The sequence below is a fragment of the Syngnathoides biaculeatus genome, chromosome 7 (genome assembly GCF_019802595.1).
Source record: "Syngnathoides biaculeatus isolate LvHL_M chromosome 7, ASM1980259v1, whole genome shotgun sequence".
NCBI lineage: Eukaryota > Metazoa > Chordata > Actinopteri > Syngnathiformes > Syngnathidae > Syngnathoides > Syngnathoides biaculeatus.
This window is the reverse complement of record NC_084646.1, coordinates 8,084,594-8,109,348: the sequence shown is the minus strand read 5'-3', so window position 1 is coordinate 8,109,348 and position 24,755 is coordinate 8,084,594. Positions and strand designations below refer to the sequence as shown.

Sequence of the window (24,755 nt, the reverse complement as noted above, 5' to 3'; positions counted from 1 at the left end):
AACCAAAGCAAAAAAAAAAAAAAAAAATCTCAATTTGCGTTCGAAAACCGATTTGTACGAAAACACAGCCGGTCGAAAACCGAGGTACCACCGCATATAAGTTTAAACCCTCCGGTGGCTGGATTTTACCCCACTGGGCGCGGACCCCCCTGCTAACAGGCTTTTGGGGCTCTTCACGGGCAGTGGGCTCATCCACGGTTGTTGTATTTTGGGCCCCCCATCACCAAAGCAGCCATTTTGTCCGCGCAAAGGCATTCGATCGCGCCAGTCACGTAGCATGTACTTAACTTTTGACATCCAAAACATGCGCAAACAGGGACGCGGTACATTGAACAGACTTTAGTCAAGCCAGAGACGCATTCGGGGCTTGAAATGTGAGCTGGTTTGTATACACAATCGAGCTCACACACTTGCCGGGGGGCGGCGTGGGGGGCATAATGGAGTTATTAGGCTTCCTTGAGACTTGATTAGGGGTTGTAAGGTCTGTAGTTGAGAGTTGAACTCTGGAGAGGTGAGGGGGGGGGTCGGGTGGGGGGATGAAATCGGCACAAATGTATCAGGATGGGACACAATGGGACGATGCAAAGGGGATCAGCAAAGACGACATTTGATAGATTCAAGCCCAACCACGGCTGCATAATTGAAGCCTCACGGCCAGCCGGTACAGGCCGAGGTCAGGATGAGGTGGAGGAGGGAGAAGGGGGGGGGGGGCAGGGGGGGGAGAAATGAGTGAGTGTGTGTGTAGGTGTGCGCACAAGATGGGGGCGCTAATGTGAACCAGCTGTAGAAACCTGACACCTTGAGTGGGCTACAACTGCGAGGTGGAGGAGTGAGAAAGAAGTAAAGAAGGGGTGAAAAAAATCTGGAGGAAAGAGTTGGAGAACAGATGGAGGGGGAGGGCGGGGGGGGGGGGGGGAGAGGCATCGCAGAGCAGCAGAAAGAATCCCACAGACGAGACGGTCACACAAAGCCAGTCGAGTGCGAGTTTAGTTGTTTGTGTGGATGACAATGATGAGTAATGTGCCATGTGTTGCATCCATTGACAGAATTCTTCCTCCCCGGTGAGACAACCGCTCCCTAACAATAATATGAATCATGCACGGCCCCGTCTGTTCGCCACGGGTTTAAGCCATACTCGCCGGCGCTCTATCTGGAACTGGAACCAGAAGGACGGGGTGTTATCATTTCCCGACGCGCCGGCATTTGGCTTCTGTCAACACGAGATGAACGGCGGCCGTTTAATTAAACGCTGGAAGAAAAGCGAACTTCTCGTCGGCAGGGCTCCGAAATGTTTGCTTTCGGTCGGGTTTTGAGCTTTTGCAGTAGTTAGTGGCCACCGCCGTCAGCGAGTGGGTAATTAAACGCTGCTGATGTAGGACTTTCTGGCCCACACTTTAAAAAAAAAAAAAAAAAAAAAGCATTGTGCTGTTTATTCTCGTCATTTGACAACGAATCAATAATGCCAGGTAAAGTTTTGCCGTACATACCTAGCGTCCGTGACACAGATTCTGCTCGTATTCATTCTTCAGTGAGCAGGAGCAAAGGCAACTCTTTTGCCTGCAACCATTTTGTGCACGTACCGTAATTTCTGGACTATAGCCTCAACCAGCACATTTTGGAAGGAAAAAATGTTTTGTACATACATAAGCCGCACCTGTCTATAAGCCCCATGTTCCCACATTGGAACATTTTTTTCGTCTTTTTACTTTGCTCCAGTTTTTTCCGCGACGGTTTCCAGCGTCTCCCCATCGATTCATTTATGCTCAATTTACACGCAGCGGCTCTGTTTCCTTCTTTATCGGCCGCCTCGATTGCTTTTAACTTGAAAGCCGCGTGATATACATTTCTTCTTGCATTTTCCACGATGAGGTTCTGTTGATGCTAATTTTATTCATGCACAAAAGCGGGAAGTTATATTAAACTTGGGTCTTCCTCGACGCATATATTCCACCTGTCTCACTCTTACCTTTTCTGCTTGAGCATCCCTAAAAAAACCGCATCATTGAATAAGGCGCAGGGTTGAAAACGTGTGACAAAAGTCGCGGCTTATAGTCTGGAAATTACGATAATTCCAGATCTTTTCTTAAAAGTTGTGTGCTGCAGGAAGAAAGAGAGTCACACTTTTTTTTTTTTTTTTTGCTGCAAGTTGGTATGCACAATAGTAAACTCTCGTTCATCAAACCATCCATTTTGCAACGTTTGTTCACCAGAAAAAAATTGGATAATTCCATTTTGGGCTGCAGTGCTAAACAGAACATTTTTCAATTCAGAAAGTTGTTATTTGGCAACAAGGTGATGCTTTCTTTGCGGAAAATCACAGCGGGTTAACTTTTAACCATAAATGCTCATTTAGCGACGAGGCCTCACATTCCTCGGAGTTATAGAAGTGAAAAGGTTTGTAATGTAAGCCGAGCGTTTGTACGGACATGTTAATGGGATGTTTGTCGCGTCATTAGCGAGCGGCGGATTGTGCCGTCGGAACAAAAGCGAGCGGTCCTTATTCTCGGCGCGACGTCTTGTCGTGATCTCCTGACCGAGTCGTGTTTGTGTTTGGATTTGGGAGGGACCGTTGTTGTTGTTGTTGTTGTTGTGTGTGTTCAAGCGGGGGCGTGGGGGCGGGCGGGTGGCTCTGCTGCAGATACGCTGATCTGGAAACGAGGAGGGGGTCAGGTGTGCGGGATGCCAGGGCGAACCCAGAGTTTGGGATCGTTTCATTACTTGAAAAATACGAGGAAGTGCAATGTGTACCACAACAGCACACGAGGCCATCGCCAGCACAAATTTATTACCGTAATTTCCACCCTATAAGCCTCAATTTTTTTCACACACTTTCAACCCTGCGGTTCATGCGGCTAATTTGTGCATTTTTAAGGGGCAACTCGAGGTAAGAGCGACACCGGTGGAATATATGTGCCGAGGAAGTTACTTTTACCAATATGTTTTTTTTTTTGACCGGCCCTGTTAGCGCTACTGTGTTGTTGCTATTTTAAACTAAGGTATTAAAACTTTGACTCTTTCTGTGTACAGTCTTTGTAAGTATCTCGTGTTTCAATGTGGGCACTTGCGGCTTTTACACAGGTGCGGCTTATGTATGTACCAAATAGTATTTCCTTTACAAATGAACTGGCTGAGGCTTATAATCAGGTGCACGCCGTAGGCCGGAAATTACGGTAATTTTACTCAATTTTACTCAGTTGACCCCTCCGTACAGAGCACTTAACCACGCCTCCTGAAGTGACGTCACGCCACGTGCGCTGACGTAAGACAAACAGTAAAAATGGCAAATACAATACAATACATTCTCAACTGAGACAGACTCCATGCTTCTCATTTCATTCAAATCAACGATATATTCTACATTCGAAATACAATACATTCTTAACTGAGAGAGACGCCATGCTTCTGATTTCATTCAATCATTCACACGTAGCAATGTTATGCTAGCGGAGAACGTCTCATTCATTTATACGAGACGTGGATTAAAAATCAAATTTAGGGCATATCTTCGTGCAAACACAGTCTGGTGAAGCTTCGGTCGGGAGCCAGCACGAAATCAATATGTTTGTGCAGTCCGATCATCGCTAAATATCGCTCACCAAAGAATGAGTGTGTCAATCGTTCACACGTAGCGGTGTTATGCTAGCGGAGAACGTCTCATTCATTTATACGAGACTTATATTAAAAATCTAATTTAGGGGATATCTTCGTGCAAACACAGTCTGGTTAAGCTTCGGCCGCGAGCCGGCAAGAAATCAACACGTTTGTGCAGTCCGATCATCGCTAAAGATCGCTCAACACAGATCAAGTGTGGCAATCGTTCACACGCAGCAGTGTTATGCTAGCGGAGAACGTCTCATTTATTTGTACGAGACATGTATTGAAAATCAAATATAGGGCTTACCTTCGCGCAAACATATCTGTTCCGGTTGATATTAGATGGACTTAGTTGATGATGCGGTCTTCCACAAAGTTTGATCCATCGAAGGCATTTTTCGTACTGGGTCTTCGGTTTTGGAAAGGGTACGAATGGAACTCCACCAACTAGGCTTTCGGGATACCTGTCGTCACTATTACAAAGTCCGTGACTACACCTCTTAACCATATTTTTTGTTAAATAACCCAAATACGCGATAAAACGCTAACCAAACCTATACTGGACCACGCAATGTTGTCTGAGAAAATGGCGGGAGCAAAAACGGGCTTTGGTTTATGGAGATCTCTGGCCTCTGATTGGTCAGTGACGCGGATTGCGCAATATCCACGGAGTGGTCAATTGTCTGAAATTAGTTTTATTCGGGGTAACCCAGTTAACAGCCGCTTTCGTTCGCTGAACCATGTGACTCACGAGGCCCCACTTTTTAAAGCCATACACACTCAAAATCGCACATCCTAAAATAGATTCTTACTAAGGTGATCTCAAGTGGACAAAAATAATTCCTGCACATCGCATTTACGTGTTTTTTGTCTTTAATAAGATGAAAAATATTTTTTTTAATTTTAATTACTAGATTAATTGATGGGATAATCAGTATAATACTTGATTCTAAAAAAAAAAAAAAAAAAAAACGTCATTGCTTGTAGGCCTAATTGGAATAACGTAGTTCATTTTCTTTTTTTAGTTTAATTCAATGCACAACTGAGCTCTGAATTCAATTTATCCATCTATCAATTGATCCCAGTTATATTCGTGCAGGAGGCGGGGTACACCCCGAACTGGTTTCCAGCCAATCGCAGGGAACCAATCAGTCGACCAATCACACCCAAGGGCAATTTAGTGTGTCCAATGAATGTTGCATGATTTTGAGATGTGGGAGGAAACCGGAGTGCCCGGAGAAAACCATTTTCAGCACGTGCAAACTCCACACAGGCGGGGCCGGGATTTGAACCCTGGTCCTCAGAACTGTGAGGCAAACGCTCACCTCAAATTCGTTTTTATCTCGCGTCAAATAAATATTCCCCAGTGAAATGCCCTCGTGTGTGGAAATTTAAGCACAAATCACTGTTGCAGGTTTGAAATTTGCTTGACTTTCATAAAAATGGAAGCAATCTATTCATTGATCATAAAGCCTTTATTACTGGAGTGGGTATTAATGTCATCTTAACATGCTTGAATGAAGCAAGACGACTTGAACTCGTCTCATTTTTTTTTTTTTTTTTAAACATGCTACAGTGGCAGCTTTTGTGAAAGTCACTCCGGTGTCCGTTTTCGATGTTACATGAGCCCTGTCCAGGGGAGGCCGGTTTGCGGGGGGGGGGGGGGGGTCCATTGTAGGAGGCAGCAGTTTGCTCTATCGCCCAAAGTCCCAAGACAGTGCGCCCGCGACGCGCCCGCACACACTACAAGAATGCAGGGACACGGCGGGGGGAATTGTGCGAGCTGTTGTAAATTTGCTCGTGACAAAACGATGGCCTCAGCGAAAGTTTCAAAGGGAACGTCGTCTCTGACGTGTGATCCCTCGTGGACGTTTTGTGTTGTGTAATGTTTTTAATTCCTTTCCCCGCGGCACAAGAAATGTAAAAAAAAAAAAAAACGGTAAAATGATACATCGAGTGCCATTTTTTCTTTTTATTCCCCCCCAAGTGGTTCAGGTTGCTCTGCCCACAATGACGTACGTCAAAGTGAAAAAGCTCCGCCGGTTGCCGTGGCGCAGGCTCCCGTTTTGTGATGCGGATCGCGTTTAAAAAAAAAAAAAAAAAAACAGATTTCTTCGGCTGGAAAGATCCGGACGGGGGAAAAACTCCTTTTTGGGGAGTGGCTTAACCGGGAGTGGCTCGCAGGCGGCTTCAGTGCAGACGAGTGACTTATTATTTTATTGTCTTAAAAGCATTTTTTTTTTTTTTTTTTTTAAATCAAGTGATCATTTCTGGCAAGACTCTGTCAACAACTTCCAGCTGATGCTACCTCTCATCCTTCCGCTTTTGGACTTCTTCTTCACCGTGACTGACCTTAGCGTCACCTTTTCAACAACCTCAACTTCCCCTTTTTCAAAAAGAAAATATTTTTTTGCAGATGACCATGAAAAATTGACAGAAAAATGTTGTAACCGTGCCTTATAGGGATTTATTGGACTTAAGCCGCCTTTTAATTGCAGCAATACCACATTGTAATTTTCAAAACCTATAATACTATAAATACTATGCGAGAACGTAACATAACATATAAACACAGCATGCGGCGTATGTGTCAGAGCAGTGGAGAATTAATATTCATCAAATAACTGGAAAACTTCAATTTTGCTCTGAGCAGCTCATCAAAAGGACTGGAAAAATGCTGACATCATAGACAGAAAAGCCGCTCGAGCACGGGGAGGACACGCCAACGCCACACAAGCGAGGCCAGGTTCGAACCCAGGTCCTCAGAACCGTGAGGCAGGTGTGCTAACCAGTCGTCCGCTGTGCCGCCTCAAGTCATCTTTCCCCACTAAAAGGAATGGAAATGCCTTTAATGCGTTCTCCTTGCAGAAAACAAATGTTTGCAAAAGGGCTAATAATATTACGCATTATAAAAATGTTTAGCAATAACAGTTAAACAGAATGTGAAGAAAATCAGCAGCTTTCGCCACATTATTTTGCCTAAATTCAAGCAATACGGTGCTTCTCCTTTTGTGTGCGCCTTGACCACCGAGGGGCAGCATAACGCAAACATACGGACAACCAGGATCGAAAAAAAAAAAAGTGACCTCTTAAGTATTTTTTGTCTGTCTACGTGTGTTGCTCCAGCATTTCTCTTCACAATATCCATTTTTTAAAGACTGTGACTATTGATGCTATTCGGTAGCTTCCGGTCTCTCCGTTGGTGTCTATGGTGTTTTGCAGTGTGTGTCAGATTTAAGGTAGCAGAGATTCTTGAGGCAAAGTTGTGTGGTTGTTTTAAAAGCACGTGTAAATCTCTCAGTTTGATGTTTAGTTTGACAGCAAACTTCAACTGGTGGTGGTCTCATTTTTTTGAAGAATTGCTCACTACATCGTCGTTACAAGCAGCCACGGCAGTCGGTCTGCGGTACTAGAACTCCTCCAAATAGCGTCCAACTATGTTTGTGACATACTTGGAATGAAGATGATTGTGATGTGCCAAAACTACTGCTCGTTGTAAATTGAGTTGAGTTTTTGTTGCAAGTCGAAGCAAAAAAAAAAATCATCCGGGCAATGGTTCATGTCGTCAAAAACCTGCAAGTCGCAGCAGTTCTGTCTCGTGTACTTGGGGGGGGTCTGGATGTTTACATATTGTTGTTTTGGATCCATGTCCAGATGCGCACCCGGCTTCCTGGGGGAATACTGCCAACACAAGGACCCTTGCCATCCCGGCTTCTGCCAGAATGGCGGCAACTGCTCCGTGGGCATGCTGGCCGGCATACCTGTGCCGGGCAGCGCCACCTGCGCCTGCCCCCTGGGCTTCATCGGCGAGCACTGTCACGTTCCGCAGAACTCCACGTGCTACCCCGACAACCCGTGCGCCAACAAGGGCACGTGCGCCTTGCGGTCCCTCGACAAATACCTTTGCAAGTGCGCTCGTGGATGGACAGGTGAGCGAAACGTTCTCGTTTTCAGTTCTCATGGTTCTGCGGGCGAACGTATGCCAATCAAATATTGGAGAAACTTTTTCAGGAAGTGGTCCCTTTCATTTTTTTCGCTGTACCTATATTTCATTTTTATTGAAATGTATTGGTGTAATGAGTTAAAGTAGAATAACAAAATTGTAACAGACTGTTGCGCCCAGTTCAGGGTGCACCGCGCCTCCTGCACAAAAATAGCTGGGATGGGCTCCAGCACTCTCGCCACCCTTATGAGGATAAGCGGCTCAAAAAATGGAGGGATCGATGCATTGATAGAGTAACATAAAATGATTGACTAATATTTTTTTATGGGATCGTGTTCGGCTTTAAATAATTTATTGGGCTCAAAAATTCATAATAATAATAATAATAATTCAGACCACTCATTTCTGAGTTTTCGCAAATGATCAACTTGGTTTCCGCCATTTTATAATGACAGCTGATGGCGTGAAACAGTCAAACACACCAATCCAACACGAGAACGCTCAGAAGAAGCTGCTGTGGGCCACAACTCACGGCCAGGAGCTCACACCGAACTATTAACCGGTTCCTGACCTCATTCCCTCGGCCACGCCCCTTAAAGGCACACATTTTTTTGTCACGGCCAGATTTATGGCATTTCAATTAATTTCTGCTTCTCCTTCCCATTCCCAGGACAACGTTGCGAGGACGAGGACAGCTGCCTGTCAAGCCCCTGTGCCAACGCCGGATCGTGCCGCGCCCTGCCGGGCGGTAAATACGTGTGCTACTGCCCGCCGGGCTACACGGGTGCCCGCTGCTTCAACGATACCAACGAATGCGTGGCCTCGCCTACGATATGTCAGAATGACGGCGTATGTGTCAACACCCCTGGCTCCTACAAGTGAGAATCTACTTTATTGCGTACACATTTGAATTTGCTGGAAACATTATGTATAAAGAACTGCAAATTGCTTCTTGAGCCACCTGAAATAGGTGAAAAACTGCAATAGAAAGACCACATTAAAAAAAAACCAGAACTCAAAGGTAAAACTCACACATAAAAGAAAAGAGAATTAGAATTTTACACCAAAATGTTCCGGCAAAGCTTTCAGTTTCATCTAACAAATGTCAATTAGCTCAATGCTAGCATGTCATGTGAAACATGGCTGGCATGTTGCGGTACAATGTGCTGGAAACTCCAAATTCAGATTTTCTTGTGATCTGTGTGGCTCCCAAAGATGCATCTGCAATGCCGGGTTCACGGGTCGGAACTGCGAGAGCTCCTACGTGCCATGTTCTCCTTCGCCCTGCCTGAACGGGGGCACTTGCCACCAGAACTCCGAAAGCAGCTACTCGTGCCACTGTCTTCCAGGTAAAGCAGGAAATGCGCTGAAACTTGTTTTCAGGGTGAAAAAAAAAAATAACACATTTTCATCTTAGATCTTACAAAGTACAATTAGTGAAGATTTTTGGCAGTCTGTCTTTTTATTTATTTTTCTGATGACTCGCGTTCGTTCTGTGTTGATTTTAAACACCACAGTAAAAAAGAAAAGCGACATCTGTTTCTGCATAAAAATGTCCTCATTTCAGCCTACAAGAACTCCACTTTGAAGTTTTGCCTTTTAATTACCTCGTACTTTTTGCCCATCTTTGGATTTTTTTTTTTTTTTTTTTTGTCGGTAAGCAAGACAGAGAGGATGTTTCAAAGTGTTGTTTGAGGTGCAAACATTCAAGCCCTCCTGGCTCTTTTGCATCAAACAAGCTTTCCTGTCATTCTGCTACAGTTAGCGAGCGAGAGGACGCCGCAAACGCAGACAGCTGCCATTTCTCCACTATCGGGGCGTGTCATAATTCTTATGTACACGAGACGTTTGCGTACATCGACGCCATCTCAGCTTCCATTTAAGCATGTCGCCCGAACACAAAAAATGCCTCTCATGTAGTGCTCGCACATAATAGAGGACATTGTTGTACTGCCTTCTATTTAAAGCAGTGTGCGTTGCCATTTTATGAAATTGTGTGACATACAGCAAATGAGCATGATGCTGTCTCTTAGATTTTCCAACAATTAAGCTAGTGTATGTCTGATTTAAAGGCTGTTATGTCCATAACACAAAAATTAAACTACATTTACTTTCACTCTGTTTTCTTTTCGACTCTTTAACCGTAGATTAAACATCGGTTCTCCCTCCCAAAATTGTAATAACAGCTTTGATTCTGATAATTACATTTCCAAATTAGGCTGGTAAATGCTTAATCTATACTAACTAAAACCCTTTAAATAGAATTTTTTATCTTTCCCCTGGAAATCAGAGCTAAAAAAAAAAAAAAGCGCTAATTTTACAAAATAAAAATAAATGGATGAATAAATGCTTTGAAAATGTTCATTTACTGAAACATTGAACTGCCGGATGTACCTTCAAAGTTTAAAGAAGCTCAAATCAAGTGAATCTGTAACATGTAAGTGCATTTTAGTTTCATCTTGTATATTCATCTCAAAAAACCCGATTATCCCAAACTTTGTGAGTTGTCGCGTAAGCTCTGCCGAGAGTGAAGTCACGCGAGGAAAGTTCTGTGTTGAGATTTCTCGCATTCCACCTGCAACGACATTTTTGAGCGTGCTCGGATTCATTTCTCTTTCTCCCGCGGCTCGCCGGGGGGCCCAGGATTCAACGGCACCAACTGTGAGAACAACATCGACGACTGCCCGGGTCACCAGTGCGAAAACGGCGGCACCTGTATGGACGGCGTCAACACCTACAACTGCCAGTGTCCGCCTGAGTGGACGGGTAAGACCGACGCTCCCGTGAGATTTTGTACCCGCGTGGGAATGCCCTTCAGCTCACTTTGCTTATTGTTTGACAAGTTTACTGCACAGTTTCCACTGCGAGAACAGCCCACAATCAAGTCACACACCCCAATTTAAAAATCGCATTAAATTGACACGCCCCATTTATGGTTCCCAAATACTAATGTTAAAAGTGACGTTTACACTTGATTTCGACATTTCATTGGTCATCTTTTTGTGTTTAACATTGTTAAACTCCAGTATATTAATTCTCGATAAAATGTGGTTTTTTTTTTTTTTTTTTGTTCATATAGTTCAGTGTCTGGAATGGATTAATTGGATTTATGTTGTTTCATGGTTATCCATCCATCTGTTTTCTTAGCCGCTTATCCTCACGAGGTTTGCGGGAGTGCGGGGGCCTATCCCAGCTGTCAACGGGCAGGACGCGGGGTACGCCCTGAACTGGTCGCCAGCCAATCGCAGGGCACGTCCCAAAAACATGCAACATTAATTGGACACTCTAAACTGCCCCTAGGTGTGATTGCGAGTGTGGGATAGGCTCCAGCACTCCCTGCGACCCTTGTGAGGATAAGCGGCAAAGAAAGTGGCTGGATGGATGAAGTGCAATGTGAAGAACAAAATAACGTAAACCAGAAAAAAATTGGAATTTGGAGGCACTTTTATATAAATATGAAAGAGGGGAAGCAGACAACAGTGCGATATAATGTGAAGCTGAAATGTGAAAAAAAAAAAAAATGCAGAATTTATGGAAGCCGTGCAGCCAAGAAAATTGCCACAAATTGAAGACCATAGACTGTTATGAATCATGGAACAATTAGAATTGAAATTCTAAATGTAGATGAGCGCGTGTGATCGCGTCTAAGCCAGCAGAAAAGGCCCCCGTAGAAATTGTGAACAGATTGTCGTGCGCCCTTCACAGGTCAGCGCTGCACGGAGGATGTGGACGAATGCCGTCTCCAGCCCAACACCTGCCAGAACGGCGGGACCTGCAACAACATGGCCGGCAGCTACGTGTGCGTGTGCGTCAACGGCTGGAGCGGACGCGACTGCTCCGAAAACATCGACGACTGCGCCACCGCCTCCTGCACCCAAGGGTCCACGTGCATCGATCGCGTCGCCTCTTTCATCTGCCTTTGCCCCCACGGGAAGACGGGTGAGCCCCTCCCGCGGAGAGAAAAAAAAAAAAAAAAAAAAAAAAAAACACCAGATAATGTCATTCATTGTTTCGGTCATCTTACGTCCTGCTTATCCTCACTAGGGTTATAGCCTCAATTAATCACTGGGTGTATCTTTCACTTGAATAAAAAAACGCCAAACCTCAAAGAGGTGCCCCCCCAGGTTACGTTTTAAGTTCGGGGTGGAGTCAAAAGAGAAAGTGATGCTCTATTAGAGATTTTTATGTATTAAATACATTTATCCATTCATTTTCTTAGATGCTTATCCTCACAAGGGACTGGATTGTCAGCCAATCGCAGGGCACATTGAGACAGACAACGATCGCACCTAGGGGCAATTTAGAGTGTCCAATTAATGTTGCATGTTTTTGGGATTGTGGGAGGAAACCGGAGTGCCCACCCGGAGAAAACCCACGCAGGCACGCGGAGAACATGCAAACTCCACACAGGCGGGTACGGGATTGAACCCAGGACCTCGGAACTCCGAGGCCAACACTTTTCCAGCTGACCCAAAGTGCCACCTTTTATTTTTAGACATTTGTGTGTGTGTGTGTGTGTGTGTGTGACAACAACAAATTGAAATCAGAAGTCACGGAATATAGCAGCAACCAAATATTTATCAGTTCATTTCCGCAAAGGTTAATCAAAGAAATTTGATACATAATTCGATCACTAGAACAAGCACTATGTGTTGAAATAGTTTTTCCTTTACAGGAACAAAATGGAGACGGGCTCAAATTTGGGATCATTTCATTGGCTGATCCCCTCGTTGCTCAGCAGCTTAGCCCCGCCTTTTAAAGTCATACACACTCCAAATCACAGATACTACAATGGAGAATGTGCAGAGGAGATTTGGTTCAAAAACAAAACAAAACAAGGAAGTGACTATTATCTATGTTGTGTTTTTATGTTAGCATTTTAAATTGTGCAAACGCGTCCTCCCCCAATAAGCGCTTTCCATTTAAAGACACTCGATAGGCTGCAGGTGGGTAAATAAAACCCCCCTGGTCCACTATGAGTGTAGCAGTTACAGACACGAGTCAGGAAGAAAAAAACAACCCTCCAAAGATTATTAGACTTTGGCGACGGCAATCTGTGGAACAGGTCTAACCAGAAATAATACTTTCCAAATATAGATTTTATGATTCTGCTGCCGCCTCGCCGTCTAACCTCAGGCAGGGGCAGTGGCCGCCATCCGTGTGAATCGGCCCCCCACGGGATCGCAAACCCAGCTGACTGGCTCGCCGCATCCGGTCTGTCTGTCTGTCGATAATGACGAGGACGTGAACGTGACCCGCTGTGAATGCCGTTTGGGTGTTTTGAGACTTTTCGGACGACCTCGGGCCGTCTCTGCGCAGGCCCGAAGTCATCACGTTTCTTCCCCTTTTGTCCCGCCAGGGTTACTTGCCACATCGACGACGCCTGCATCAGCAACCCTTGCCGGGAGGGGTCCCAGTGCGACACCAACCCCATCAGCGGCATGTTCAACTGCAACTGCCCGCCGGGTTACGTCGGCAGCACCTGCAACGTCGACAGGGACGAGTGCATCATCGGTGAGGACGTTGGGAATTTTGTACCCGGGACTCCAGAGGGGGCTTACCTTTTAATACCGCCAATAGTTTTGCTGCTTTTTTTGATAAGAAGGATAGAGAATATTTGGCGCCGATACAGTAAAGCACATTTTCTTTCCTATTGGACAGTTTATGGGATGATTGAATAATGCCCCCCCCCCCCCCCACTTGAAAATTGTGTTTTCGCCCCATAATCCCTTGAGGTGTTGACAAAAGAGACATATTTCTTATCATAGACATGGTTTTGGCCTAATTGCAAAAACAACAAAAATGAACATTTTTTTTAGTAAATAACAGGTAAGGTTCTGTAAATTCCAGATGAGTGGAACGTTTCAAATATGCGGGGGGAGGGGGGGGGACACACACTATTTACTCGATGTTGAATGGGTCAGTCCTACTGGTTCAGAAGGCCCTGAGCAGATTAGATGGACACGGCGACAGAAAAATCCTGAAATGCAATTGGACAAAATGTTTAACATCGACATACATGTACTACTCGAAGCAATACAGCAAAGAAGAAGTGCTACGAAATCAAAAGAATTGGCACCATTTTATGGAAAAAATGCAAGTATAGGTTTTTAAACTACCATAATTTCACTTTTATTTTAATTCAAATTTTTACATTTAATTAAATTTTCAATTTAACTTTTTTTCACACACCTTTAATTTATGCGTTTTTTTTCTAACGGCCGCAAGGGGGCGCTCGAGCGGAAAAGGTAAGAGCAAGAGCGGAGGAATATATGTGCCGAAGCAGTGACTTTTACCGTGCCTGTTAGCGCTGTGCTAGCGTGTTGCTGCTGTGTTACTGGCGTGTCTCAGTGATATTTACTGGTAAGTTTTATTTTAACCAGCCCTGTTAGCGTTACCACCCGCACGGCGCTAGCGTTAGTGCTAGCTTTACCGTAGCTTTTTTTAAAAACTGGTCCTGTTAGTGTTGTGCTAGCATGTCACTGCTGTGGTACTGCCGTGTCTCAGTGATTTTTCCCGCTACGTTTTTTTTTTTTTTAACTGTCTCTGTTAGCGCTGGTGTGTTGCTGCTGTGTTACTGCCGTGTGTCAGTAATTTAGGTATGTTTTTTTTTTTTTTTTTTTTTTTTTTTTTTAACCGGGCCCGTTAGTGCTATGCTAGCGTGTAGCTGCCGGGGCTGTTTTTATGTATTAATTTTTTTTTACCAGCCCTGTTCGTGCTACCGTGTCGTTGGCATGTTAAGATAAGCTAAGGTATTAAAACTTTGAAAACTTTCTGTGTACCGTTTTTCAGTGTGGGCACTTGCGGCTTTTACACAGGTGCGGTTTATATATATATATATATATATATATATATATATACCAAATGGTATTTTCTTGACAGATGTACAGGGCGTGCGGAAATGACGGTTCTTCCAACCTGCTTGATTTCAAACGATGATCCCCTCCCGTCCCCAGGAAGCAACCCCTGCGAGCACGGCGGCCAATGCATGAACACCGAAGGCTCCTTCACCTGCAATTGCGTGAGGGGTTACGCCGGACCGCGCTGCGAACAGGACGTCAATGAATGCGCGTCAAACCCCTGCCAGAACGACGGCACGTGCTTGGATCGGATCGGCGCCTACACTTGCATCTGCATGCCTGGTAGGCTTCGTGAAATCTTACAAATGTTCTTGAAAAGGAGCACTAATTTGTCATATATATATATATATATATATATATATATATATATATATATATATATATATATATATATGCAATATATTTGATTTAAATTAATGCATGATTTGATCAAAAAAGTTAGTTTTAGATTGAAAAAAATAACTCAATTGTCCAATTATTAAAAAGACAAATGGATAAAAAGTGAAAATGGAAAAACTTAAAAAAAATCTCTCTCTCTCTCTCTCTCTCTCTCTATATATATATATATATATATATATATATAATGTATATGTATACACACACACACACAGTATGTATATATATATACACACACACACAGTATATGCATTATAAATGTTTGTGGTTTTATTAGAATTCTAAAAACAAATGTGTTTTAAATGTATATAATTTATTTGATTCAAACTAACGTGATTTGAGCAAAACACAGTTATGTATTTTGAAAAAATGCAATTATCAATAATTCAATTGACCAATTGTTTAAAAGATAAATGGATAAAAAAATCCAGGAAAATATTGTAAAAAATTTTAATGTGTGACATGTCAATATACTGATTTATAATAAATCAACCTATTTGATTAACCCAAAAATTTTTGAATGTAGAAGTACCAAAAAAAATCTAATATTTAAAGATATAAATGAAGTTAAAAAAACGCAAGAAATTCTACAAAAAAAAAAATAATCTAACTTAACGTGACAAATATACAGGATCCTCGGCGGGGATGTAAATGCTCGGTTGCCCAAATTAAAGCATGTAACTTTTCTCTCGCCCGATGTTGTAAATAAATCCTACTATTTTTCTTTTTTTTTTGACTTCCTCCAGGATTTGAGGGCACTCACTGTGAGATCGAAGTGAACGAGTGTCTCAGCTCGCCCTGCTTGAACCAGGGCAAATGCCTGGACCAGGTCAGCAGCTTTGTCTGCGAGTGCCCGGCAGGTTAGTACACATCGCACCCCAAGATCTTATTCATACCGCAGTTGTGACCAGTTGAACTTTACTAGAACACATAAAACAAAATGCGATTAACATGATGCATCCAAACACCGAAATAATCACCCGAACAATTATTTCCTTTCCCAAGATTCTGCTAGCCTGATGCTAATATGTAACGCAGACAAGCTCTCGGTAAAATTTGCACCAATGTAAACATAAACCTTCACTCAACTGTTACTTTTGAACACACAGAGGTGCAACACATACTTTATGAGCAGCATAAAACAATTCATATATTTCTCTCTGATACACTTATTTTTGTCTCACGTTTTCAGGCTTCAGCGGGGAAACGTGCCAGATAGACAACGACGAATGTTCGAGCACACCCTGTTCGAACGGAGCGAAGTGTATCGACCTACCCAACGGATACGACTGCGAATGCGCGGAAGGTGAGACCTCCCCGGCCGGACTCTGCGACTTCCGGAACCTGCCGTAAAAGCACAACTAAACTGTGTCTTTCCCCCGAAATCGAGGCTTCGCGGGTCTTCTTTGCGAAGAGAACATCAACGACTGCCAACCGGAGCCGTGTCACCACGGCGTGTGCAAGGACGGCATCGCCACCTTCTCCTGCGAGTGCCAGCCGGGATACGTCGGATCCATCTGCAACATCCAAGTGCAGGAGTGCCACAGCAACCCTTGTCAGAACCGAGGACGCTGCATCGACCTGGTCAACGCCTACAAGTGCAACTGCCCGTTCGGGACCGCAGGTACACTTATTGGCCCTGAAGGGCTTTGAGAAAATGGATCATTTATGTCGTTTTGAAGAGAAGCAAAGTTTGTCAGGATACAAGCCGTCATTCTCGCTTTTGCGAACATTGTTTGGGGGCAGTGAACGCAACCCCAATGCAACTCCGTTTTTTTTTTGCCATTACTTGAAGTTTACTGTCAAAGTAAACATCAAACAAAGAGAATTACCAATTATGTAAAGCACCACGTAGCTTTCCTATTGATAAATCCTTTTAGCTTAATGCTAAACAACAACACAAAACAATACATGTACTCACGAGTAACAGTACTCACAGGTATATATTTATCATTTGCAAAGCATGACGAATGTTACTGTGGCCTACTGGGAAGCTGAGACATCGCCTGGTATACCCGGAGCAGCACAATCTCCATTGAATTGAAACAAATGATGTTCTAAATGTTGCTACATTTATTTACATTCTATTGAATGATGTCACTAATGTGTCCTTTTATAGAATGTTTTAAAAAGACGACGGACGTTTTGGTTGTTGTTATTTTTTTCGGTGGGGGCAGGATCGGATCAGTAGTATTTCCATTCACATCACGAAGGAACGTAGTGACTGATGGTGTAGTGTTACACATGCCTGCCTTTGGTGCGGGCAGCGTGGGATCGATTCCCGCTCGGTGACGGTGTCGACGCTGAACGGAATTTTCACATTGAAAAATTGAATTTATTTGCTTTCATCTGTGTAGTTATTGACAGTGAGCGTTTTGAATATATTTATCAGGTTACGTAGATGCGAAAGAAGGTGGGCGGATCTTTGTACGCTTTTGCTGCGAGTGCAACACTCGAGATTGGTTTCTATCACACGTTTGTTACGACACATTAGGACTGCGGATTAGTCCAATGAAAACTGTACAGTGTACTTATATTTGGCCCCGGTGGCAATTCTGTCCTGAATTGACCAGAAGTGGACCACTTGAGTTCATTTTCACTTTCCAATGTCAAAGTCACACTTCCTCCCTCCGTCTACCGTCAAGTTCCTGTTTTTGAAGGTTTTCTTTTGTGTCTCACTCGTGCGTTGGCTTCGTCGTGCCGTGACACAGGCTAATGGACTTGACTTTTGCTGAATTACTGGTTTGTTCGCATTTTTTCACTTCCTGCTCGGGACCTTTTTGGAAAGGCGAACCCGGGCGCCCCCTAGAGGCCAAATGACTGTAAGGAAACTAAAGCAAATACTGGCAAGAGTTAGGAACCGCCACTCCCAATTTATTAAATAATTGCCTGTATATATAATTATGTATATCCTATACGTACCCCAAACTATGAAAAGACGATCATTTCAAAGTCATCTTGGATCATTACATGATTTTTGGGAAAAATAACGCACCAAAATGTGAGGATTCTGGTGTGTATGTTGCAGCTTCTGTCCAAATACTCTGTTACTCTGTTCTATGACATTTTTGACTCAGTGATATATTAATATAAATCTTCCTTCATTGGACACTTAGTTTTCCTTACGATGAGCTGTTCCCAATGGCAATAGCGATTCGGCGCGCTCTCTCCCGGCATCATGTTGAATTTTACCACCCGGCTTTCCCCTTTTGCCGCTTATCCTCACAAGGGTCGCGGGGAGCGCTGGAGCCTATCGCAGCTGTCAACGGGCTGGAGGCGGGGCACACCTTGAACTGGTTGCCAGACAATCGCGGGGCACATGGAGACAAAGAGCCGGACTCACAATCACACCTAGGGGCAATTTAGAGTGTCCAATGAATCTTTGCATGTGTATCAACTTCCATGATTTTTGTTCACATCTGTACCAAAATTTCAAATTGTCATATCATAAATGATCAAATTGACATATTGCAAGCATTGACAATAGTTGAAAAAGCCATTGGCCTTGATTTCTGAGTCCAAAAGTAGTTCATCCATTTTCTTTGCTGCTTATCCTCACGAGGGTCGTGGGAGTGCAGGAGCCTATCCCAGCAGTCATTGTACAGGAGGGCACATGGAGACAGACACTCACAATCACACCTAGGGGCAATTTAGAGTGTCCAATGAATCTTGCATGTTTTTGGGATGTGGGAGGAAACCGGAGTGCCCACCCGGAGAAAAGCCACGCAGGCACGGGGAGAAGATGCAAACTCCACACAGGGCGGGTCCGGGATTGAACCCGGGACCTCAGAACTGTGAGGCCAAAGCTTTCCAGCTGTTCCACCGTGCCGCCCCCCACGTTATTATTTCTCGTTATATTTTGGATCTGGTAGATATAAGCGAGTGAGCAAACGACGCCGTATTTGCCTGTATTCAAACAGTCACCCGGGACGTTGCTAAATGATTGCTTTTATGTCACTTTCCTCAGGCGTCAACTGTGAAATCAATGAAGACGACTGCGCCAGCAACCCCTGCAAGCACGGGCAGTGCCAGGATGGCATCAACGAGTACAAGTGCGTCTGCTCCCCGGGTTACGCAGGTATGCGTGGATATACGCCCGGAAGGTCAAACCAATGTTTTCCAGTTACAAAAGAGGTGAAAATAACTTTTCGGTACAGAACATTTGGATTCTAAAAGGAGTACTAAAGACTAGTTAAAGATACTCATATGCGGACAAATGCAATAATATTTAGTCATGACCAATGTTCGCTCTTAGCTGAGCAACTGCGCATTTGCGCACTTGTCGCTCACTCTCAGCGCAGAGGAAAACATATCCAGCGCGGGTGAACTACAGCCTGACGTCTTATTTTTTTCACACTACTTCCTGGTTTACCTGACTCCGCCCCCTCCGCTCTTAAAGGGGTACACTCATAATTGCAAACGTGTGGACACGTATGTGAATAATCGAAGAAAAAAAAAGTGGTGAAACTGGATGAGATTTTCTCTTTTTTTTTTTTTTTTTTTTTTTTGAGGAAAAAAAGGTCTGGTCTGAAGCCAAAGTAGAAAGTACAGGATGAGATGGTGTGTAATGATAAAATTCCACCTTGGCGCAGCCCGATTGAGGATAAAAGCACAGACGATAACGAGCACAAAAATGTAATTCTGTATTTTAAATATAGGTGGCAACATAACATCAACCCTAAAACTGTTTGGGAGCATCATTCAGCTTTTAACATGCATTCGCAAAGATATTCTGCAAGCGATAATTCAATTTTACACCAAGAAATACAGACGGGGATATCATTGTGGGTTTAAAAAAAATAAATGAAACGAAGTTGGAAGCGAAATTTCAAATTTGTAATTAATAGTTGGCTTGGTATGGATTTGTATTGTCATGTATATTTTTTTGTTTTTTGACATTTTCAGTGTAAGTTTGCAAAAACACAAAATTGTTCTTCAAAATGCTCTGATGGGAATGAAATCTCAACCTTTGCAATGATATTTATCTTTTTTAAAAACAGTCGTGGCGGTGGCTATTAATGCCATTTCAATTCATTTCTACGAAGAAAACGAAAAGTGGTGCCACCGCGTGATCCCGACGCAGCGTTTCCGGCTGCCGCGTTGCCTGACGGCGCTTTGGATGCTTTCTCCAACAGGACTCGGTTGTGACGAGGACATCGACGAGTGCGAGTCCAACCCGTGCATGAGCGGCGGGACCTGCGTCGACAAGGTGAACGGGTTCCACTGCCTGTGCCCCCCCAGCACCCACGGCCTTCTGTGCCTCTCGGGGGTCGACCACTGTGAGGACCGCCCCTGCGCGCACGGCGAATGTATCGAGCAGCAACACGGGTAAGGACTCGTCGTACGCCGGTCCGGTTCGCGCGCGGGTCTGCTGTGGATCCTTTGCGGTTTCTCCTCAACTCGTCCTCGTCCCTGTTACCAGCTACCGCTGCGAGTGTGAACCCGGCTGGGGGGGACAACACTGCGAGCAGGAAAAAGACGAGTGCCAGCCCAACCCGTGCCAAAACGGGGGCTCCTGCGTGGACCGACATAACGGGTACACCTGTGTGTGCCATCTCGGATTCAGAGGTAGCGCAGAGGTGGATTTCGAGGAATGTGATTTTTTTTTGTTTGTTTTTTTAAGTCTGCCATGTTGGACTTTGAGGTGAAATGTCAGGATGAACTCAAAAGCCTGCACAACTTGTAGGCGTCAACTTCATTCCACCTTCCGTTTCTGCTCTCAGGTGTGAACTGCGAGGTGAACATCGACGAGTGCGCGTCCGATCCTTGTCTCAACCGAGGCTTTTGTGTGGACCGGGTCAACGGTTACACTTGCCAGTGTAGTCCGCCATTTACAGGTCAGGTCTCCACATTTCTAATTGCTAAATTATCATTGCGGTGCTTTATTATTTATTTTGACACTGATTATTTTGTTATAATCTCTTTCAACAAGAACAAAAAGAACAACAGCGACAAAAATTGCTACAAAATAAAATCATTGTCTTTCCATCCAGTCACTCACATTTGTCCCCGCACGCCATCGCACTCTCAAATCGAGCACGAAAAATCACGAGTAGAAAAAATAGATATTGAAAGACGTCGCTCATTTTATAGTCTTGACATTCATTTACACGTTTATTTCATAAACGTTGTTAACAAAACAAGCCTGCTCCTAAGCAATCAGTCTTCACCCGGAAACAGGAAATGCAAGTTAACCGTAGTGAGCGTGTACGGAAGTGATGCCAAAAGCACGTGTTCGGAGCTGCTTCACGTACCGCGAGCGCATTTACGTCGAAAGTCGTCAACATAATGAGCCATGTCAAAGGAAATTCAGTTACACCTGCAACTTTATATCCGCGGGCATGACTGACCACACCCGTACATTTTTCAAATGTGAGTGACTGATCCATCCATGTCCGAACTGTCCTTTGGTGATTGTGTTTTTTCCGTCTTTTTTTTCCCCGTAATTGCGCCTCTCCCATTTTTATTTTGTGTGATTTTTTTTTTTTTTTTTTTTCCATTCAATTTTCCCACCAGGTAAAAACTGTAAGGACGAGCTCGTTCCTTGTGCTTCTCACCCGTGCGAAAGGGGAGGCGTGTGTCGTCCGACCGCAGATTACAGCTCCTACACCTGCCGCTGTCCTGCCGGATGGCAAGGTACGATCGAAACGAATATTATATCCATCTGTTTTCTGAGCCGCTTATCCTCACAACGGTTGCGGGTGTACTGGAACGCCAGGCAGGGTTGTCAGCCAATTGCAGGGCACACAGTCGCACTCACGTTCACACCTATGGGCAATTTAGTGTCCAATCAATGCGTGTTTTGGGGATGCGGGAGGAAACCGGAGTGCCTGGAGAAAACCCACGCAGGCAACGGGGAGAATATGCAAACTCTTCACAGGCGGGGCCGGTATTTGAACCCGGGTCCTCAGAACTGTGAGGCCAACAGTTGCTCCACCGTGCCACCTAAACATGATCTCGTTCAATGCGGAAGTAAAAGGTCCTCGTCCCTTTCTTCAAACAGGGCCGCGCTGCTCGGAGGACGTCAACGAGTGCAAAAAGAACCCCTGCCGAAATGGCGGCCGCTGCGTCAACAGCCCCGGCAGCTACAGCTGCCGATGTCAGCCGGGCTACAGCGGGCACAATTGCCAGACGGATGTGGACGACTGTTCGCCCAGTGAGTTTTCCCTCGACTGTATGTCATGCACAGTAGTTTAAAATCTGAAATATAGACAGACTGCATGGGAAAAAAAAAAAGATTATTTTTCTTTACCCCTCGCAAAAGCTCTAAACACAGTTAAACTCATTAAAACTACGTAATATTTAATGTTAACCTATTTCTACTTGAAGTTTAAAGTATTAATGAGCACATGTTCTCACTCTCTGGCTGTCAAGAGAGTATTTTTTTTTTTTACGTTTGTTTTTTCAAATCAGGTTTTGTGTAATATTTCAAAATCAAGTAAATGGTATTTCTAATGAACTTCTGTTATCTCGTTGTTGACACACATACGCGTTTTCTCTGTTTTGAGGGAAGAACAACTATTTGGGGAGCTTAGTTGGGGACCTCGTCTGCCATTTCTTGCTGTTAATGACCTTGCGTCTCATTTAGTGGACGTCGGTGTTGGTTCTTTAAATTCTGACTTGCCTGTTTAGGGTGAAAACGGATTTAGGAACAATTGCTCATCAATCCACAATACAGAAAATACACAAAAAACGAGAAGCGTGAAGTTTCACCGTCGATCCCGTTTAGGTCCGATTTCAATGCAACGCCCCTCTTGTGTGCCTTGCAGACCCGTGCTTGAACGGAGGCTCCTGCGTGGACGACGTCGGCGGTTTCGCCTGCGAGTGCCGCCCGGGTTTCGAAGGGGACCACTGCGAGACGGAGATCGACGAGTGCGCCAGCCAACCCTGCTGGAACGGCGCCAACTGCCGGGATTACGTCGACAGCTTCGTGTGCGAGTGCCGGGCGGGCTTTGACGGCATCCTGTGCGAACACGACATCCAAGAATGCACCGAAAGGTGAGCTGCGGAATCGATGTACGGTAAAGCCTCGCTTCTCAAACGTCCCCGTTTTCGAACAAAAATCGGTACTCGAACGCACCCAGCAAAACCCGAAAATAGCATATTGCGCACGGCCAGACCAGTTGACCCACGAAGAGCTTTGTTGTGAAGTCCCACGGCGCCGAAAAAAAAAAAAAACTGGAAATAACGTAACGTGCACGGCGCAAGCGGCTGACCCACCCACGTCGCGCTTTGTTATTGTCAATTCGAACACCCCCCGAAAAAAAAAAAAAAAATGTCATAACGCGCGTGGCGCAACCAGCACCTTTTTGTTATTCTGTAGAACGCAGCCTTTGTACACAGACGTGTTTTTCTTCTTATCGAGGACGACTGTATTAACCCCCAATCATGGCTCCAAAGGAGGCAAGTTGCTTGTCAGCCTCGCGTACTCTACTACGAAAGCATACATTTTAAGGAAAACACAAAAAAAATAAAACTACATGTATTTCTACTATGCAGTTTGTTATCAGGAAAAGCTAAAAAAAAATGCTTTCAAAAGCCCATTTTGTTTTAGGCTTGGAACGCATTATTTCTTTTTCCATTCATTGTAATGGGAAACATCGATTTGGTTTTTGAACAAATCACTTCTCCAACCGTTTTCTGGAACGGATTGTGGTTGAGAACCGAGGCGTCACTGCACTTTACACGAGTCGGCCAAACTTGCTTTTTGTGACTGGTTCGCGTTCCACAGAGGTCAATATAAATATGGTACTGTACAGTGCTTAATAACTGATTCATCATCATGAGAGCCATATTTTAAGTAATTCCTCCTCCTTTGTCCCTCCAGCTCTTGCCTGAACAACGGCTCATGCATCGATGACATCAACACCTTCTCGTGCCGCTGCCGTCCCGGCTTCTACGGGACCTTCTGCGAGTACGAGCAGAACGAGTGCGACTCCCAGCCTTGTAAGAACGGCGGCACGTGCGCGGACGGCCTGGGCACGTACAGGTGCTCGTGCCCCGTGGGCTACAACGGACAGAACTGCCAGGTCCGCGATCCGCTGTCCCCTCTCGTCTTCTAACCTCTCCTCGAGTGACCCGAAACGCATTTGCCGTCGCTCCCTTTTCCAGAACTTTGTCAACTTGTGCAGCCAAGTGCGCTGTCACAACGGCGGTTCCTGCTCCCAGACGGCGACTTCCTGGACCTGCCACTGTCAAATGGGATGGACTGGACTTTACTGCGACGTCCCCAATATGTCTTGCCAGGACTTTGCCGCCAGGAATGGTGAGCGATTTCCTCCGATACTCAAGATAGGTTTTTGCGAGTTGTGTCCGTGGTTAGAATCTTTTACGCGATCTTCTTTTCCGTGATTTACGCAGGTCTGGAAGTGGAGAGCGTTTGTAAAAATGCAGGCCGATGCATGAACGTGGGTAACTCCCACCAGTGTCTGTGCCAGCCGGGATACACGGGCAGCTACTGCGAAGATATGGTCGATGAGTGCCGTTCTCATCCCTGCCGCAACGGAGCGACGTGCAAAGACTACCAGGGCACGTATGAATGCGCAGTAAGTGGATTGTGTTTCTTTGCTCTTGACGTGATTTTGCTTGGGACTTCGCCCTTCAGTCAAGCCTAACCCAACTTTATCCACCTTTTAAAATACCCACTTTTGCCTTGCAATCGTAGAAACCGTCAATGCAGTGATACCTCGGCTCTCGACCACAATCCGTTCCAGAAAACCGTTCGAAAAGTGTATTGTTCAAAAACCGAATCGATGTTTCCCATTACAATGAATGGAAAAAGAAATAATGCGTTCCAAGCCTAAAACAAAATGGGCTTTTAAAAGCATTTTTATTTAGCTTTTCCTGATAATAAACTGCATAGTAGGAATACGTGTATAGTTTAAATACTTTATATCATCAAATAGTTTAAGGAATATTTTTTACTTAAAATGTACGCTTTAGTAGTCGAGTTCATGAGGCTG

General features: G+C 44.6%; 1 protein-coding gene across 1 annotated transcript in view; it reads left to right on the top strand.

Annotated features, from left to right (window-relative positions):
* notch2 (notch receptor 2) overlaps positions 1 to 24,755 on the top strand; it is a 63,790-nt gene that overhangs the window by 24,246 nt on the left and 14,789 nt on the right. Inside the window, exons 3-22 of the mRNA XM_061824215.1 lie at positions 7,249 to 7,523; positions 8,208 to 8,415; positions 8,753 to 8,886; positions 10,181 to 10,303; positions 11,243 to 11,480; positions 12,897 to 13,051; positions 14,494 to 14,679; positions 15,540 to 15,653; positions 15,986 to 16,099; positions 16,184 to 16,417; positions 18,761 to 18,871; positions 19,929 to 20,121; positions 20,216 to 20,361; positions 20,517 to 20,630; positions 21,310 to 21,429; positions 21,797 to 21,949; positions 22,563 to 22,791; positions 23,621 to 23,822; positions 23,905 to 24,058; positions 24,154 to 24,338. Coding sequence (XP_061680199.1) covers positions 7,249 to 7,523; positions 8,208 to 8,415; positions 8,753 to 8,886; positions 10,181 to 10,303; positions 11,243 to 11,480; positions 12,897 to 13,051; positions 14,494 to 14,679; positions 15,540 to 15,653; positions 15,986 to 16,099; positions 16,184 to 16,417; positions 18,761 to 18,871; positions 19,929 to 20,121; positions 20,216 to 20,361; positions 20,517 to 20,630; positions 21,310 to 21,429; positions 21,797 to 21,949; positions 22,563 to 22,791; positions 23,621 to 23,822; positions 23,905 to 24,058; positions 24,154 to 24,338 — 3,388 coding nt within the window. The remainder of the gene's footprint in view (positions 1 to 7,248; positions 7,524 to 8,207; positions 8,416 to 8,752; positions 8,887 to 10,180; positions 10,304 to 11,242; positions 11,481 to 12,896; positions 13,052 to 14,493; positions 14,680 to 15,539; positions 15,654 to 15,985; positions 16,100 to 16,183; positions 16,418 to 18,760; positions 18,872 to 19,928; positions 20,122 to 20,215; positions 20,362 to 20,516; positions 20,631 to 21,309; positions 21,430 to 21,796; positions 21,950 to 22,562; positions 22,792 to 23,620; positions 23,823 to 23,904; positions 24,059 to 24,153; positions 24,339 to 24,755) is intronic.